This window comes from Salmo salar, chromosome ssa01, assembly GCF_905237065.1.
Source record: "Salmo salar chromosome ssa01, Ssal_v3.1, whole genome shotgun sequence".
Classification (NCBI taxonomy): Eukaryota; Metazoa; Chordata; class Actinopteri; order Salmoniformes; family Salmonidae; genus Salmo; species Salmo salar.
Window position 1 is genome coordinate 91,305,476 of NC_059442.1, and position 18,802 is coordinate 91,324,277.

General features: G+C 43.0%; 2 protein-coding genes across 2 annotated transcripts; one reads left to right on the top strand and one right to left on the bottom strand.

The window, feature by feature from the left end:
* Positions 1 to 618: 618 nt before the first annotated feature.
* LOC106610375 (protein FAM104A) lies at positions 619 to 13,230 on the bottom strand. Its single transcript, XM_014209707.2, has 3 exons — positions 12,647 to 13,230; positions 1,404 to 1,518; positions 619 to 1,316 (listed from the first exon to the last, which is right to left on the bottom strand). The coding sequence occupies exons 1-3, from the start codon at positions 12,661 to 12,663 to the stop codon at positions 1,065 to 1,067; spliced, it is 384 nt and encodes a 127-aa protein (XP_014065182.1). The 5' UTR covers positions 12,664 to 13,230; the 3' UTR covers positions 619 to 1,064.
* LOC106610367 (archaemetzincin-2) lies at positions 13,224 to 18,744 on the top strand. Its single transcript, XM_045697256.1, is given in 10 exon segments — positions 13,224 to 13,350; positions 13,924 to 14,209; positions 14,865 to 15,023; positions 15,026 to 15,037; positions 15,184 to 15,312; positions 16,223 to 16,277; positions 16,279 to 16,369; positions 16,551 to 16,692; positions 16,891 to 16,904; positions 18,643 to 18,744. Coding segments are annotated over 10 exon segments (1,065 nt in total). The 5' UTR covers positions 13,224 to 13,275.
* The last annotated feature ends 58 nt before the right edge of the window (positions 18,745 to 18,802 follow it).

The window sequence follows — 18,802 nt, forward strand, 5'->3', positions numbered from 1 at the left end:
GACAGGTTAAAGAAGGATTTATAAGCCTTGAGACATGGATTGTGTATGTGTGCCATTCAGAGGGTGAATGGGCAACACAAAATATTAGTGCCTTTGAACGGGGTATGGTAGTAGGTGTCAGGCTCACTGGTGGGTTTTTCACGCTTAACAGTTTCCGCTGTATCAAGAACAGGAGAAGAAAAAAAAGCTAATTTCCATTGGAACATTCTGAACAATGGAGAATGTGGCCTGTTGTCACAGAAACATTACTTCTGTGCGAGTGTAATCATGGTCCCCTCATTTCTTTGTGGTGGGAGGATGAGCAGTCAATGTTCACTGCGGCTGATGGAACTGAAACATAAAACAAAACAAACTGGTAGACCGCCAGTGTCGCAGAAACCTGCCTACATGGGCACACAAGTACAAACCCAAACTTCAGCCTTTATTCTGCAAAGCACTTCTTATCAGTGCAAGAAGCTTGGCAGAGGGGCTTGAAATTCTAAGTCTGGACAACCTATAGGCCAAGGTGACGATCATAGAAGGTAACCACAGTGTCTAATCAACACCAACTCACACTCGGCTTTGCATACAAAACAGCATGATGAGTATTGGCCTGGACCAAAAAAATAACAAGCAGAATAAAGTGCTTCTCTTTATTAATTAGGATACAGCAAGCACTTTGGACACTCCTACAAATGTCTGTCTGTAGTAGATAGCACCAGTGGCGATGTTAATGTCCAACAAGCAGTCACTCATGTAAGGAGACCACCACAGAGCAGTAGACCCCTCAGTAAAGTGCTGGAGTACATACATGCTGCATATAGTAGTACCACAGTGGGCGGGCCATTGGACATGTAGGTGTGCTTCATGTAAGGTGTATGGCACAGGGACGATGGTATGGATTTGGCCCAGAGCCCAAAGGATGTAAATCCTCATCTGCCACGTCATGGATGACAATAGGTTGAAGTTGCTCCTAGACACAAATCTGTGGTAAGTTGGTTGATTCTAGATTTGAGCCTATGGGCAACTTCTACCTGAACCGACCCTGCCCAGTTGGGGCAACGGGGGTCAGGAGTGAGTTGAGGTCACGTAGATCCTGGTTGACCTCTGGTCTGCAGACTGCTGAAGTGGGCCTCCCTCAGGACACTGTTGATGTGGTCATAGGGAGTGCTGCCGCCATAGAGACTCAACGAGGAAATTGAAGAGTCTTCTGGCGAGGGACTGAGGAGACCCTGGGAAGTGCAGTTCTTCTGGCTCTGTGTACATGTGCTGGTACTGGCTCCTCCCCCTGCCCTCTCAGGACTACTGATACCACTACTGCTGTCACTGCCGGACGACTGGAGCAGAGAGAGAGAAAACAGGAATGACTTACAGAAAATACTTGTTGCACAAACCATCACAAGTGTGTGTGTGTGTCCTGTCACCTCAGAGTCCCAGACGTCTTGGCCCAGCTTGGACACCAGGGCGTGACCCTCCTGTCCCCCTCCTGACCTTTTGGCCAGCTGGTCCCCCTCATTGTCTCCACCCCGCCGCCGCTTCCTGTACACAGTGACAGAGAGGCCAGGGAGTAAACGTGAGAGAGTGACCGGATCAGAGAGAGAGAAAGGAGAGGAAGTTTGTGTCTGTGGTCCTGTGTGGCTCAGTCAATAGAGCATGGTGCTTGCAATGACAAGGATTGTGAGTTCGATTCCTGCTGGGGCCCCTCATACATAACATGTATACAGTAAGTTTCTTTGGATAAAAGCTTCTACTAAATGGCATATTTTATTAGGCCTATATTGAGAAAGTGGGTGTACAGTGCATTCAGAAAGTATTCAGACCTTCACTTTTTCCTAATTTTGTTACGTTACAGCCTTATTCGAAAATGTATTAAATAAAAATTCCAGGTGTTTTTCCTCTAGAACTGTCCACTGTCAGGGAGGTGACCAACAACCTGATGGTCACTGACAAAGCTCCAGAGTTCCACTGTGGAGATGGGAGATCCTTCCAGAAGGACAACCATCTCTGCAGCACTCCACCAATCAGGCCTTTATGGTAGAGTGGCCAGACGGAAGCCACTCCTCAGTAAAAGGCACATGACAGCCCGCTTGGAGTTTGCCAAAAGGCACCTAAAAGGTGATAATGTCCTTGAGTGGCCCAGCAAGAGCCCGGACTTGAACTTCTCTGGAGAGGCCTGAAAATAGCTGTGCATCAACGCTCCCCATCCAACCTGACAGAGCTTGAGAGGATCTGCAGAGAAGAATGGGAGAAACTCCACAAATACAGGTGTGCCAAGCTTGTAGCGTCATACCCAAGAAAGACTCAAAGGTGTAATCACTGCCAAAGGTGCTTCAACAAAGTACTGAGTAAAGGGTCTGAATACTTACAGTACCAGTCAAAAGGTTGGACACCTACTCATTGAAGGGTTTTTCTTTATTTTTATTAAGACATCAAAACTATGAAATAACACATATGGAATCATGTAGTAACCAAAAAAAAAAGTGTTAAACAAATCAAAATATATTTTATGAGACTCTTCAAAGCCACCCTTTGCCTTGATAACAGCTTTGCACACTATTTGCATTCTCTCAACCAGCTTCATGAGGTAGTCACCTGGAATGCATTTCAATTAACAGGTGTGCCTTGTTAAAAGTTAATTTGTGGAATTTCTTTCCTTCTTCATGTGTTTGAGCCAATCAGTTGTGTTGTGACAAGGTATGGATGGTAGGGATGCACGATATATCGGTCAACATATCGGAATCAACCGATATTAGCTAAAAATGCCAACATCGGTATCGGCCCGATGTCTAGTTTAATGCCGATGTGAAAAACCGATGTCAAAGCTGACGTGCATACCAAAATAACACAGATAGATGAGAACATCTTTGTATATAACGTAGGTACCTGGCGTAATGACGGCACTTAAAATTTTGCGCTACACGTGCAACACAGCATTCCTAACCTAGCCCACGTCTGCTGTGTGGATCGAGCAGTCATTTGAAAGAGTAAGAACATTTCAGAGAGACAACTCGAAGGTGAAATCCATTAAAGCCAAGATAATGGAATTCATTGCCGTTCTCTGCCGTGGGTGATGTTGGCTTTCGCCAACTGGTCGAGCACCGGTACACTTTTGTTTAAATGTTGGTACTATTTTTCAGATGTTGCTCTACCGTAGTTGCACAGTAATAGCGTCACTGCTATTAGCTTCACGACTGACATTTGGACCAGCGATATCAGCCCCATGAGCATGCTGAGTCTGACAGCACAGTGGGTCGTCAAGGATTTCGTACGGAGGAAAGTCGTATTGCATGCTCAGGAATATGCTGGTTGTCATACTGCTGCTGCCATTTCAATGGCATTTGAGAACATGGTTGAAACATGAACACACTAGCTAGCTCTATTTGAACAACTGACTCAAGAAATAAGCTCATCAACTGCACCTGCAGCATTGAAACGCCTGCTCAACAAAACTGACAGGGATATAAACAAATGTGCACAACATTTGAGATCAGCTTTATGTGTGTATGGAACATTTCTGGGATCTTTTTTTAGCTGATGAAACAAACACTTTACATGTTGCGTTTATATTTTTGTTCAGTGTAGTATTCATATTCTAATTCCTAATTCTAACGCCACGGATTCTGTCACATAACAGTGGAGTGCGCATGCCCATTCTGACTTCGCCAATGTTAAGCTAACCAGTTAGCTAGCAGCTAGTGTGTGACGTTAGTGCTGACTAGTTTCTATGGAGTGAAGATGGCCCCTTTTCCAGACGAGGTGGATGTTCTTACTGGCCCACATTGGCGAATGAAACAGTTGCCCTTGACAACAGTTTGCCCCAGCAACAAAACTGCCCACTCAGGCTGTGAACAAGCGATTTGGTGGCACTCTCTCTTTACTGTGTCGCTGGGGCAAAAAGATTATCAAGGACAACAACCACTCGAGCCAGTGTCTGTTCACCCCGCTATCATCCAGAAGGCGAGGTCAGTACAGGTGCATCAAAGCTGGGACCGAGAGACTGCTTCTATCTCAAGGCCATCAGACTGTTAAATAGCCATCACTAACACATAGAGGCTGCTGCCTACATACAGACTTGAACTCATTGACCACTTTAATAAATGGATCACTAGTCACTTTAATAATGTCTACATATCTTACATTACTCATCTCATATGTATATACTGTATTTTATACCATCTTGCCTATGCCGCTCTGTCATTGCTCATCCATATATTTACAGTCGTATGAAAAAGTTTCAGCACCCCTGACAATTTCCATGACTTCCATTTATAAATAATTGGGTGTTTGGATCAGCAATTTCATTTTGATCTATCAACTAACTGATGGACACAGTAATATTTCAGTAGTGAAATTAGGTTTATTGGATTAACAGAAAATGTGCAATATGCATCAAAACAAAAATAGACAGGTGCATAAATTTGGGCACCCCAATAGAAAAATCACATCAATATTTAGTAGAGCCTCCTTTTGCTAAAATAACAGCCTCTAGATGCTTCCTATAGTCTCTAATGAGTGTCTGGATTCTGGATGAAGGTATTTTGGACCATTCCTCCTTACAAAACATCTCCAGTTCAGTTAGGTTTGATGGTTGCCGAGCATGGACAGCCCGCTTCAAATCATCCCACAGATTCTCAATGATATTCAGGTCTGGGGACTGGGATGGCCATTCCAGAACATTGTACTTGTTCCTCTGCATAAATGCCCGGGTAGATTTTGAGCAGTGTTTTGGGTCGTTGTCTTGTTGAAATATCCAGCCCCGGCGTAACTTCAACTTTGTGACTGATTCTTCAACATTATTCCCAAGAATCTGCTGATATTGAGTGGAATCCATGCCACCCTCAACTTTAACAAGATTCCCAGTACCGGCACTGGCCACACAGCCCCACAGCATGATGGAACCCCCACCAAATTTTACTGTGGGTAGCAAGTGTTTTTCTTGGAACGCTGTGTTCTTTTGCCGCCATGCATAACGTCCCTTGTTATGACCAAATAACTCAAATCTTTGTTTCATCAGTCCACAGCACCTGTCCAAATGTGCGTTTGCATACCTCAAGCGACTCTGTTTGTGGCGTGTCTGCAGAAAAGGCTTTTTCCGCACCACTCTCCCATACAGCTTCTCCTTGTGCAAAGTGCGCTGAATTGTTGAACGATGCACAGTGACACCATCTGCAGCAAGATGATGTTGTAGGTCTTTGGAGGTGGTCTGTGGGCTGTTTTTGACCGTTCTCATCATTCTTCGCCTTTGCTTCTCCGATATTTTACTTGGCCTGCCACTTCTGGCCTTAACAAGAACTGTGCCTGTGGCCTTCCATTTCCTCACTATGTTCCTCACAGTGGACACTGACAGCTTACATCTCTGCGATAGCTTTTTGTAACCTTCCTCTAAACCATAATGTTGAACAATCTTTGTTTTCAGGTCATTTGAGAGTTGTTTTGAGGCCCCCATGTTGCCACTCTTCAGAGGAGAGTCAAAGAGAACAACAACTTGTAATTGGCCACCTTAAATACCTTTTCTCATGATTGGATGCACTTGTCTATGAAGTTCAAGGCTTAATGAGCTCACCAAACCAATTGTGTGTTCCAATTAATCAGTGCTAAGTAGTTACAGGTATTCAAATCAACAGAATGACAAGGGTGCTCAAATTTTTGCATAGCCTATTTTTCACATCTGATTTAATTTCATACAACTTAATATTGCTACACTAAACATCTTTGTCTGGACAATACCCCAGTACTCAGTTTTTATTAGAAAATGAATGGCATGCCACTGTGATCATTTTCTGTGATGACAGAGTAAATTATTATGCAGCCTCAGAGGGGTGCCCAAACTTTTTCATACGACTGTATGTATATATTCTTATTCCATTCCTTTACTTAGATTTGTGTGTGTTAGGTAGTTGTTGTGGAATTGTTAGATTACATGTTAGATATTACTGCACTGTCGGAACTAGACGCACAAGCATTTCGCTACACTCACAATAACATCTGCTAACCATGTGTATGTGACTAATAAAATTGTATTTTATTTGGAATGCCAAGAGTGTGCAAAGGGTGGCTACTTTGAAGAATCTCAAATATGAAATATATTTTGATTTAATTAACACTTTTTTGGTTACTACATGATTCCATGTGTGTTATTTCATAGTTTATGTCTTCACTACTATTCTACAACGTAGAAAATAGTAAAATAAAGAAAACCCCTTGAATGAGTAGGTGTGTCCAAACTTTTGACTGGTACTGTACATAAATGTGATATTTCACTTTTTGATTTTTAATACATCTCAATCTGCACACAATGGGGTATTGTGTGCAGATTGATGAGGGTAAACAATTATTTAATCAATTTTAGAATAAGGCTGTAACATAACAAAATGTGGAAAAAGTCTGAATACTTTCCCGAATGCATTTTATATGTGGGAGAGAGAGGCTATCTCAGCCACAGCATTATAGTTATAGGAGCAGACATGAGTATGACAACTTCTCTGGGAAGAAAACAGCCATGTGAAATATTGTTCAAGTTAAACTGATATGCGGAGAAATCAATTAGTCTACTTGAGACATTAACAAATGTAACACTGGCCACTGAGGTTAATGGTAATTCAATAACTATACTATAAAACAAAGATGAATTATATAAAGAATGATAGTAAGTACCTTCAATTAAATATTGGGCAAAAAGGCAACTCCGCTCCATCATTCATTGAATCAGATGGCTCATTCATCAAAAAACCAACTGATATTGCCAACTACTTTAATGATTTTTTAATTGTCAAGATTAGCAAACTTAGTCATGACATACCAGCAACATATGCTGACCCTACACATCCAAGTACAACTCATCAAAATATGAAAGACAAGCATTGTAATTTGAAAAATGTGAACAAAATTACTGTTGTCTAGCAACAATGACAAGCCACCTGGGTCTGACAACTTGGATGAAAAATTACTAAGAATAATAGCAGACGATATTGCCACTCCGATTTGCCATATCTTCAAACTAAGCCTACAAGGTGTGTGCCCTCAGGCCTGGAGGGAAGATAAAATGATTCTAAAAAGATTGTGGGAGTTTTTTATTTATTTATTTTTTTCACCAGGTAAGCTAGTTGAGAACAAGTTCTCATTTTACAACTGCGACCTGGCCAAGATAAAGCAAAGCAGTGCGACAGAAACAACAACACAGAGTTACATGGAATAAACAAGCGACAGAAACAACAACACAGAGTTACATGGAATAAACAAGCGTACAGTCAATAACACAATAGAAAAAAAGAAAGTCTATATACAGTGTGTGCAAATGGCATGAGGAGGTATGGCAATAAATAGGCCATAGTAACAAAGTAATTACAATTTAGCAGATTAACACTGGAGTGATAGATGAGCAGATGATGGTGTGCTAGTAGTAATACTGGTGTGTAAAAGAGCAGCAAAGTAAATAAAAACAATATGGGGATGAGGTAGGAAGATTGGGTGGGCTATTTACAGATGGACTATGTACAGCTGCAGCGATCAGTTAGCTGCTCAGGTAGCTGATGTTTAAAGTTAGTGAGGGAAATGTAAGTCTCCAGCGTCTCCAGTCATTGGCAGCAGAAAACTGGAAGGAAAGGCGGCCAAAGGAGGTGTTGGCTTTGGGGATGACCAGTGAGATATAACTGCTAGAGCGCGTGCTACTGGTGGGTGTTGTTATCGTGACCAGTGAGCTGAGATAAGGCGGCGCTTTACCTAGCATAGACTTGTAGATGACCTGGAGCCAGTGGGTCTGGTGACGAATATGTAGCAAGGGCCAGCCGACTAGAGCAGACAGGTCGCAGTGGTGGGTGGTATAAGGCGCTTTGGTAACAAAACCGATGGCACTGTGATAGACTGCATCTAATTTGCTGTGTAGAGTATTGGAAGCTATTTTGTAGATGACATCACCGAAGTCGAGGATCGGTAGGATAGTCAGTTTTACTAGGGTAAGTTTGGCGGCGTGAGTGAAGGAGGCTTTGTTGCAAAATAGAAAGCCGATTCTAGATTTAATTTTGGATTGGAGATGTTTGATATGAGTCTGGAAGGAGAGTTTACAGTCTAGCCAGACACCTAGGTATTTGTAGTTGTCCACGTATTCTAGGTCAGAACCGTCCAGAATAGTGATGCGAGTCGGGCGGGCGGGTGTGGGCAGCGAACGGTTGAAAACCATGCATTTGGTTTTGCTAGCGTTTAAGAGCAGTCGGAGGCCACGGAAGGAGTGTTGTATGGCATTGAAACTCGTTTGGAGGTTAGTTAACACAGTGTCCAAAGAAGGGCCAGATGTATACAGAATGGTGTTGTCTGTGTAGAGGTGGATCAGGGAATCACCCGCAGCAAGAGCGACATCGTTGATATATCAGCGAAAAGAGTCGGCCCGAGAATTGAACCCTGTGGTACCTCCATAGAGACTGCCAGAGGTCCGGACAACAGGCCCTCCGATTTTACACACTGAACTCTATCTGCGAAGTAGTTGGTGAACCAGGCGAGGCAGTCATTTGATAAACCAAGGCTATTGAGTCTGCCATTAAGAATACGGTGATTGACAGAGTCGGAAGCCTTGGCCAGGTCGATGAAGACGGCTGCACAGTACTGTCTTTTATCAATGGCAGTTATGATATCGTTTAGTACCTTGAGTGTGGCTGAGGTGCACCCGTGACCAGCTCGGAAACCGGATTGCACAGCGGAGAAGGTACGGTGGGATTTGAAATGGTCAGTGATCTGTTTATTAACTTGGCTTTCAAAGACTTTAGAAAGGCAGGGCAGGATGGATATAGGTCCGTAACAGTTTGGGTCTAGAGTGTCACCCCCTTTGAAGAGGGGGATGACCGCGGCAGCTTTCCAATCTTTAGGGATCTCGGACGAAATTAAAGCGCGGTTGAACAGACTGGTAATAGGGGTTGCAACAATGGCGGCGGATAATTTTAGAAAGAGAGGGTCCAGATTGTCTAGCCCAGCTGATTTGTACGGGTCCAGGTTTTGCAGCTCTTTCAGAACATCTGCGATCTGGATTTGGGTGAAGGAGAAGCTGGGGAGGCTCGGGCAAGTTGCTGCGAGGGGTGTGGAGCTGTTGGCCGGGGTTGGGGTAGCCAGGAGGAAAGCATGGCCAGCCATAGAAAAATGCTTATTGACATTTTCGATTATCATGGATTTATGGGTGGTGACCGTGTCGCCTAGCCTCAGTGCAGTGGGCAGCTGGGAGGAGGTGCTCTTGTTCTCCATGGACTTCACAGTGTCCCAAAACTTTTTGGAGTTAGAGCTACAGGATGCAAATTTCTGTTTGAAAAAGCTAGCCTTTGCTTTCCTGACTGACTGTGTGTATTGGTTCCTGACTTCACTGAACAGTTGCATATCGTGGGGACTATTTGATGCTATTGCAGTCCGCCACAGGATGTTTTTGTGCTGGTCAAGGGCAGTCAGGTCTGGAGTGAACCAAGGAGTATATCTGTTCTTAGTTCTACATTTTTTGAAAGGGGCATGCTTATTTAACTTCTATGGGCTAGGTGGGACACAGCCAGTGAAATATCAGGGCGGCAAATTCAAAAACAACAAAATGACATAATTCAACTTTCTCAAACATACGACTATTTTACACCATTTTAAAGATACACGTCTCCTTGATGTAACCACATTGTCCGATTTCAAAAAGGCTTTACAGCGAAAGCAAAACATTAGATTATGTTAGGAGAGTACATAGACAAAAATAATCACACAGCCATTTTCCAAGCAAGGACATGTGTTAATAAAACCCAAAACACAGCGAAATGAAGCACTAACTTTTGACGATCTTCATCAGATGACACTCCTAGGACATTATGTTACACAATACATGTATGTTTTGTTCGATAAAGTTCATATTTATATCCAAAAACAGCATTTTACATTGGTGCGTGACATTCAGAAAATATTTTGCGTCTAATACTGCCGGTGAATCAGCACAACAATTTACAAAAATACTCATAAACGTTGATAAAATATTAAACTGTTATTCAAAGAATTATAGATGAACATTCCTTTATGCAACCGCTGTGACAGATTTCAAAAAAGCTTCACGGGGAAAGCACACTTTGCAATAATCCAAGTACTGAGCTCAGAAAAATACACCAGGCAATACAGATACCCGCCATTTTGGAGTCATCTAAAATCATAAATAGCATTAGAAATATTCACTTACCTTTGATGATCTTCATCAGAAGGCACTTCCAGAAATCCCAGGTCCACAATAAATGTTGTTTTGTTCGATAAATCAATAATTTATGTCCAAATAACTCCTTGTTGTTTGCGTGTTCAGTAAGCTACTCCAAATGTAGGAAGCGCGCCGAAAATTTCACAACAAAAAGTTATATTTACGTTCGTTGAAACGTCAAACGTTGTAAAACATCAATCTTTAGGGCCTTTTTAACGTAAAACTTCAGTAATATTCCAACCGGATGATTCAAATGTCTTGAAAAACGTTATGGAACACAGCTACCTCCTCACGTGAACGCGCATAATTGTGGCCTGTCATTCTCTCGGTCATCAGACTCCAGGAGGTCTTGTTTGCTCTCTGTTGACTGCAAAAGCCTGAAACACGTTCTAAAGACTGTTGACATCTAGTGGAAGCCTTAGGAAGTGCAAATTGAACCCTAAGTCACTGTGTACTGAATAGGCCCAGTCTTGAAAAACTACAATCCACTTCCTGGTTGGATTTTTTTCTCAGTTTTTTGCCTGCCATATGAGTTCTGTTATACTCACAGACAAGAGTTTTAGAAACTTCAGAGTGTTTTCTATCCAAATCTACTAATAATATGCATATTCTAGTTTCTGAGCCAGAGTAGTAACCTGTTTAAATTGGGTACGTTTTTCATCCGGCCGTGAAAATACTGCCCCCTAGCGCAGACAGGTTAAGATGGTGAGGAAATTATTTTAAAGAACGACCAGGCATCCTCGACTGACGGGATGAGGTCAATATCCTTCCAGGATACCTGGGCCAGGTTGATTAGAAAGGCCTGCTCGCAGAAGTGTTTTAGGGAGCGTTTGACAGTGATGAGGGGTGGTCGTTTGACCGCGGACCCATAGCGGATGCAGGCAATGAGGCAGTGATCGCTGAGATCCTGATTGAAAACAGCAGAGATGTATTTGGATGGCAAGTTGGTCAGGATAATATCTATGAGGGTGCCCATGTTTACAGATTTAGGGTTGTACCTGGTGGTTTCCTTGATAATTTGTGTGAGATTGAGGGCATGTAGCTTAGATTGTAGGACTGCTGGGGTGTTAACCATATCCCAGTTTAGGTCACCTAACAGAACGAACTCTGAAGATTGATGGGGGGGGCAATCAATTCACATATGGTGTCCAGGGCACAGCTGGGAGCTGAAGGGAGTCTATAACAGGCAGCAACTTCAGTGCAGCTTGACATTATTGATCAGTCTGCTGCTGGAAAAAGGTATGTGATATGGCTTTACACCCCCTGCTATATTGTGGATAAAGAATTACCTGTCTAACTCTACACAGAGGGTGTTCTTTAATGGAAGCCTCTCCAACATAATCCAGTTAGAATCAGGCATTCCCCAGAGCAGCTGTCTAGGCCCCTTACATTTTTCAATCTTGAGTAAAGCCAATGTGTATGTATGCGGATGACTCAACACTATACACGTCAGCTACTACAGCAAGTGAAATCACTGCAAGACTTTAAAAAAAAGAACTGCAGTCAGAATGGATGGCAAAAGTCCTAAATATTTCAAAAAATGAAAAGTATTGTATTTGGGACAAATCATTCACTAAACCATAAACCTCAACTAAATCTTGTAATGAATAACGTAAAAATGTAGCAAGTTGAGGTGACTAAACTTCTTAGAGTTACCCTGGATTGTCACTGTCATGGTCAAAACATATTGATGCAACAGTAGCTTAGGTGGGGAGAAGTCTGTCCATAATAAAGCTCTGCTCTGCCTTCTTAACAGTACTATCAACAAGGCAGGTCCTACAGGCCCTTGTTTTGTCGCACCTGGACTACTGTCCAGTCATGTGCCTCAAAGAGGGTCTTAGGAAAATTACAATTGGCTCAGAACAGGGCAGCACCGTTGGCCCTTAAATGTACACGGAGAGCTAACATTAATAATATGCATGTCAATCTCTTATGGCTCAAAGTAGAGGAGAGATTGACTTCATCATTACTTGTTTTTGTAAGAAGTGTTGACATGCTGAATGCACAGAGGTGTCTGTTTAAACTACTAGCACACAGCTTGGACACCCATGCATACTCCACAAGACATGCCACCAGAGGTCTCTTCCAAGTCCAGAACAGATTATGAGAGACGCACAGTACTAAATAGAGTCATGAACTCTATTCCACATCAGCTAACTGATGCAAGTAGTAGAATCTGATTTAAAAAAATACAAATATACACCTTATGGAACAGCAGGGACTGAAGAGACACACACGCACACATGGATAAATAAAAAATATACACCTTATGGAACAGCAGGGACTGAAGAGACACACACGCACACATGGATAAATAAAAAATATACACCTTATGGAACAGCAGGGACTGTGAAGAGACACGTACACATGGATTTTGCATTGTATATATGTGGTTGTAGAGTAGTGGCTTGAGGGCACACATTTAATGAGAATCCTTATTAAATACAAATAAGGTATTTTTGTAAGAAAAACACTCACCTGTTTTCTGTCAACATTTGGGAGACGATTGTCAGTGGGTTGTTTTGGTTACAAAGAAGACTTTGGCCCTCTGAGCACGTTCGGATGTAAAGGAACGACTCCTCTCCCTCACAGCTTTTGGTCTAGCAAAAATCTATTTTCGTTCGAACAGCAGCGCTTTCCCCGAATTTATCGCACGAGCAGTCAGGGCATTCTGATCTTCTCTGGTTGCTAGCTTGTTGTTGAACAGCTTCTTTGGTTAGCAAGGAAACAACCGGTTAGTCTTGATAATTTAGCATTAACTGTCACTATCCTAGAATGTATGCAGATTATGTCAGTAAACAAGTTTACTTCTCGGTTAACGTCTCTTTCCGCCGTTATAAACTATCTAGCTATAAGCTACTTTAGCTAGCTAACCAGCTAAACTTATAACGAAACAAGCGAGAGATTCCTCCAATCCGTCAATTTCACTCGAGTTTTGGTAGTATTTGAGAGCAGTCAAACTATCATTCGGTATTGGTGAGATGACAGATCAGAAAGAATAGAATACTACGAATCTGATCAAGCTAGCGAGTATTCTGCTGCTAGCAAAGAGACCCAGCTGAAAGTGTTTACATGACGTTTGATGACGTAACGATCCAACAACCTGAATGCGCATCTGCAAACTCTACAGTAGGCTACATGTTGCATATCAGAGAGGCAGTTACACTGTTAACTTGTCGCAGGTAAACAACCTTTTAGTTCTACAAATATTTATATTTTCTATGAAATTCCATTATTGTGATGAAAGTAATTTTTATAACTTTATATGGGAACAGAATGTGCCTGCATTGTGTGGTCCCTGGTGTTATGCACTGTAATACTATCTACCTGGGAATAAAAAGAATGGATGTGTTACTGGTGGTTGCATGAAGAGGCATTTAGAAGTTATTTTTATTCCTCCACCAGGTATGGAATTATAGGGACTATTCAAACGATCCTCATTTGTAAACTTATCCTTCACCTTAAAGACAACAGACAAAAAGCAAATATGCAATATTTATTAAGAATGTATGGAGGCTTTTAGTTTATTTTGCCTCAGCCCCACCCATAAACTTTGTCTAACCTGTGTAAATGCAGTCTTATTCTCACCTGTCTCTGTGCCATACAAGGCTCTGGAAGATGCCCCAAGGTACAGATATTAAACTCTAACCAATACCATTACAGTGTCTAGGCCTTTTGGGCAACTTAATCATACTCTTACCTCACCATATGTCACATCTGTGTCCTCTCCTCACCTCCCCCTGGCTGCTCCACAGATGCAGGTGATCCAGCACCCCGCGGAGACACTTCGCACAGCCCTGGTGTCCAGCCGCTGTGACCTGACTGATCGCTACCATAAGTACAGCCGAAAAGAGCAGAGGCTCCTGGAGGAGTGTCTCTACCTGGGGGATGGGTCCTTGTTCCGGCCCATCACTGTGCACTCTGACTCGGATTGGATCCACTCGCACCCAGAGGACCCGCAGGACTTCCAGAGATTCTATAGCAACCCCTACCGCAGCAAGCCCATCAAGGGTCACAGTACTATCTACCTACAGATCATCGGTAGGTGGGTCCACACTCTTTCTGTTTTAGCCGTCTCTCAAGCCCTATGGCCTATTAATACTTTTTACAGAGATATAATTTCCCTGCAGTGGCAAAATCCTCTGAAAATAACAGTGAATCATTCAGATGCCATTAGCTGGTGCACCATGGACAACAAACGTATTTGTGTGTGATTGAGCTGACTATTACTGTTGAGCCACACACATCAGCTACTGTAAGTAATCAGAGTTATGGGAGCAGCTAAATGGATTCAACTAAAGCTAAAGGTCATGAAAGATAGAATCTTTGAGCTGCCACAGTTAAAGGCAGGGTAGCAACCAATACAGAGCATGCACGACTTGAACCTCTTGCGAAGAGGCGTGCATTCACCTAGTTTGCCACTCTGTGCTCAGAACAAGAACCACAAATAGGGCATACACTACCAGTGCATCTCCTACTTTTTATTTCCTTCTGAGTCAGGTGCAAAGACCACAGAAACAGCATTCGGGGCTACAGTACAAACACCAGAATGTTCCATTGAAACCAATAGAGGACAACATTTTACAGTTGGTGTGCCACAGAGCTATGTGGAAGAGGATGCTCCACCGAAATAATGCAAGGTGAAACATTGAGTGGTACTATTCAGCTATCCATCTCTATGTGTGTTGTTTCCCAGGCTCCTTTAGGGAGGCAGAGGCTGAGACAGGCCAGTATGTGAGGTGGTTGAGGGACTACTGCCAGGCCTTCTATTATCGGATGGTGGTTAAGCTGTTGCCTCCGGTGACCGTTGCTGCCACAGGCTGTGCCTTCAGGGTCAGCAGCAGTTCACACAACCTACGATCCACACAGGTGAGAGAAATCAGCTCACGACACCGGGTCATGGGCCAGGGTTCCGCTTTGTGAGGGGTTTCTCAGGTGTTATGAGGCCCTCAAATGGCCGATGTGGGTATAAAAATAATAAATAAATGAAAGGTGGTTGTCATTGTTTCTTTCAGGGGATTTGCTGTGGTTTCTTCAGAAGAGGAAACCGTAAGATGCCTTCGGCATCATGGGCATCACCATGATAGAACTCTACCCCGAAGATTCCTGGAACTTTGTGTTTGGACAGGCCTCCCTCACTGAAGGTAGTTAAACACACACACACACTTTAATGTAGTTGTATTCCTATAATACGGAGTTATCCCATTGCTTGAACTGCACTAGAGCTGTAAAGAAAGTTGTTATCTGTAATACTCCCTTAAATGTAATCCTGGGGACCCCCTGGCATGGTGTGTGCATCCAGACAAAATCATCACCATTTATCCAACTACAGAGACACTGGTGCTTTCCTTGAACTTGTTCTCGCTCTAACTCTAACATACCAGTAGGTGGTGCTTTACGTGCTGTCTACACTGGGCTCACAAGTGCAGCCGTGTGCGGCCATTGCGCGCATGTTGATTTTGTCCATCCACACCAGACGCGATCAAAAAAATAAATATCTGAACCAATATATTTATTTGGGGACAGGTCGAAACACATGAAAATTTATGGACATTGAGCTAGCTATCTTGCTGTTGCTAGCTACTTTGTCCTGGGATATAAACATTGGGTTTTTATTTTACCTGAAATGCACAAGGTCCTTTTTTTCTGGATTTTTGTAGAATTTTGACCCATTTTGAGTCACACAAAATCATGTGTTCTCTACTCTGACAATTAATCCACAAATAAAAGGGGGAATTTAGTTAGTTTCTAGTAATCTCTCTTCAGTCTTCTTCTTCTTTAGACTTTATATGGCGGTTGACAACCAACTTTAAGTTGCATTAGCACCACCAACTGGACTGTGGACCTCAGTTCATCTTTCAATCACCCACGTGGGTATATGCTCCTAAAAACCAATGAGGAGATGGGAGAGGCAGGACATTTCATCCAAAAATAATTGAATAACATGAATGTGTACATATATTTTGCAACGCTCGCACACGCAAACACAGGCGGTGTGGTCAGCGTGTTATTCAAACAAAAATGATACATTGACTGAACATTTTCTTTCTGCAGGAATGGGAGTGTTCAGCTTTGCTAAGTACGACGACAACTTCTACAGCAGGAGTTACGTGTATCAGGCCTTGTCAGGGAGACTACTCTGTGTTGGAGGGCTACTACAGCACTCCTATCACGAGCACCTTACTGCTAAGGTCCTGCAAGGTTCATGCTACAGCCCAGCTCAGAGTTATTGAATGGTGTCAGTTTCAGTATCAATCCCAATTGTCCTAGGGTGGCCTATTGAACATAAGTCTGATCTTTGGCCCTGTCTAGAAATGGATTGTTATTGGTTCAGTCTTATCCCCTACATTTATGCCTATCCCTCCTCTGTGTTTGGCTCCAGACAGTCACCCATGAGGTAGGGCACATATTCGGGGTGAAGCACTGCCAGTGGATGCAGTGTGTCATGCAGGGCTCCAACCACCTGGAGTACTCAGACCGCCGGCCCCTGGACCTTTGCCCAGTCTGCCATCGGATTCAAAATGGCTGACAGATACAAGGTAAGCACATAATTTGATGATTTTCATTACATTTTGTGTGTTTTATTTAACTTTGGTACACCTGTGGTGTTCCCGGTCAAAAATGACCGGTCATTAGAAATGAATGGGTGAGACTACAATTAGTGTATAAAATTGAGTTCAGGCACATGCCCATTCATCAGATGGACACACTTCTTCTCACAGACCCCCACAAGCATGTGTGCTTGAACACACACACACCTCACTCCCCTTCTTGGCTTCCATGGCAACCCCCACGGGAACCTTTCCCCAATAGAATCTTTCCCCCACAGATACCACACCTGTTGGCATTCTCACAAACAATTGCAACATTGTTTCAATAATATATAGAACTTCTCTTGTAGCGCTGGTATATAAAGCTTTTTTGAGGCCTTGCTCACAATTCATTCTGTGGCAGCACAATGACCAAACGATACACTGTATGTGAGGCTCTTGATCATATCTTTGATCATGACACTGGTGAGAAGGAGAGAGTCCTTGTTAAACTTTGACACAAAGTAGTCTGTGATAAATAGCACAATATGTTTCATCTGAGTATTTATTATAGTCAAAATAATCCATACATTATGCTTTTTTTACTCAAAAACTAGTTGTATGAGCTCAGGTCAATGAGGCCTACAGGCCACAAATAGCAAATACAAGTTCAAACCTTGTAATGTTCACAAGAACTTAAGTTTATAAAACGATCTAACACAATATTAGGTGATAATATATGTATTAACACATAATTAATTAACATGAAACGAACACAACATGAGGGTTAAATGGAAGAAGTTTGGAACCATGAAGACTTTTCCTAGAGCTAGCTGCCTGGCCAAACTGACCAATCGGGGGTGAAGGGTCTTGGTCAGGGAGGTGACCAAGAACCTGATTGTCACTCTGACAGTGCTCTAGAGTTCCTATGTGGAGATGGGAGATCCTTCCAGAAGGACAACCATCTCTGCAGCACTCCACCAATCTGGCCTTTATGGTAGTGGCCAGACGGAAGCCCCTCCTCAGTAAAAGGCACATGACAGCCCGCTTGGAGTTTGCCAAAATGCACCTAAAGACTCTCAGACCATGAGAAACAAGACTCTCTGGTCTGATGAAACCAAGATTGAACTTTTTGGTCTGAATGCCAAGTGTCACATCTGGAGAAAACCTGGCATCATCCCTATGGTGAAGCATGGTGGTGGCAGCATCATGCTGTGGGGATGTTTTTCAGCGGCAGGGACTGGGAGACTAGTCAGGTTTGAGGCAAAGAAGAACGGCGCAAAGTAAAGAGATCCTTGATGAAAACCTGCTCCAGAGCACTCAGGACCACAGACTGGGGCAACGGTTCACCTTCCAACAGGACAAAGACACTAAGCACACAGCCAAGTCAACGCAGGAGTGGCTTCGGGACAAGTCTCTGAATGTCCTTGAGTGACCCAGCCAGAGCCCGGACTTGAACCCGATCGAACATCTCTGGAAAGACCTGAAAAAAAGCTGTGCAGCAATGCTGTCCATCAAACCTGACAGAGATTGAGAGGATCTGCAGAGAAAAATGGGAGAAACTCCCCAAAGGTGTGCCAAGCTTGTAGCGTCATACCCAAGAAGACTCAAGGCTGTAATTGCTGCCAAGGTGCTTCAACAAAGTACTGAGTAAAGGGTCTGAATACTTATGTAAATGTGATATTTCCATTTTTTTTATGCATTTGCATCAATAAAAAAAACAGTTTTTGCTTTGTCATTATGGGGTATTGTGTGTAGTTTGATGAGGGGGAAAAAAACAATTTCATCCATTTTAGAATAAGGCTGTAACATAACAAAATGTGGGAAAAGTCAAGGGTTCTGAATACTTTCCAAACGCACTGTATATCTCGTCTCTCTCAGACCTTGCTGCGATGGATAGAGAAGGGGGGAACAGCTAGCCCTGGACAGCCCACTGTCTCCTAGTCTGACTCCGAGCCCTACTGTCCCAAACCCACTCTGGCCTTCCAGACCTTCAGACAGTGGCTCAGGAGGTGTCTGGAGATTCTGGATGAAGTGAAATTCTAGAATGGTCACACTCAGGAAATTGATATGATTTATGAATATACACTAGGATGAGAGGAAG

What these genes read in the sequence shown, in the direction of transcription:
- LOC106610375 (XM_014209707.2), bottom strand. An exon ending in AAGACGTCTGGGACTCTGAG is followed by an intron (nt 1,317 to 1,403) that starts GTGACAGGACAC and finishes TCTCTGCTCCAG; the next exon opens with TCGTCCGGCAGTGACAGCAG.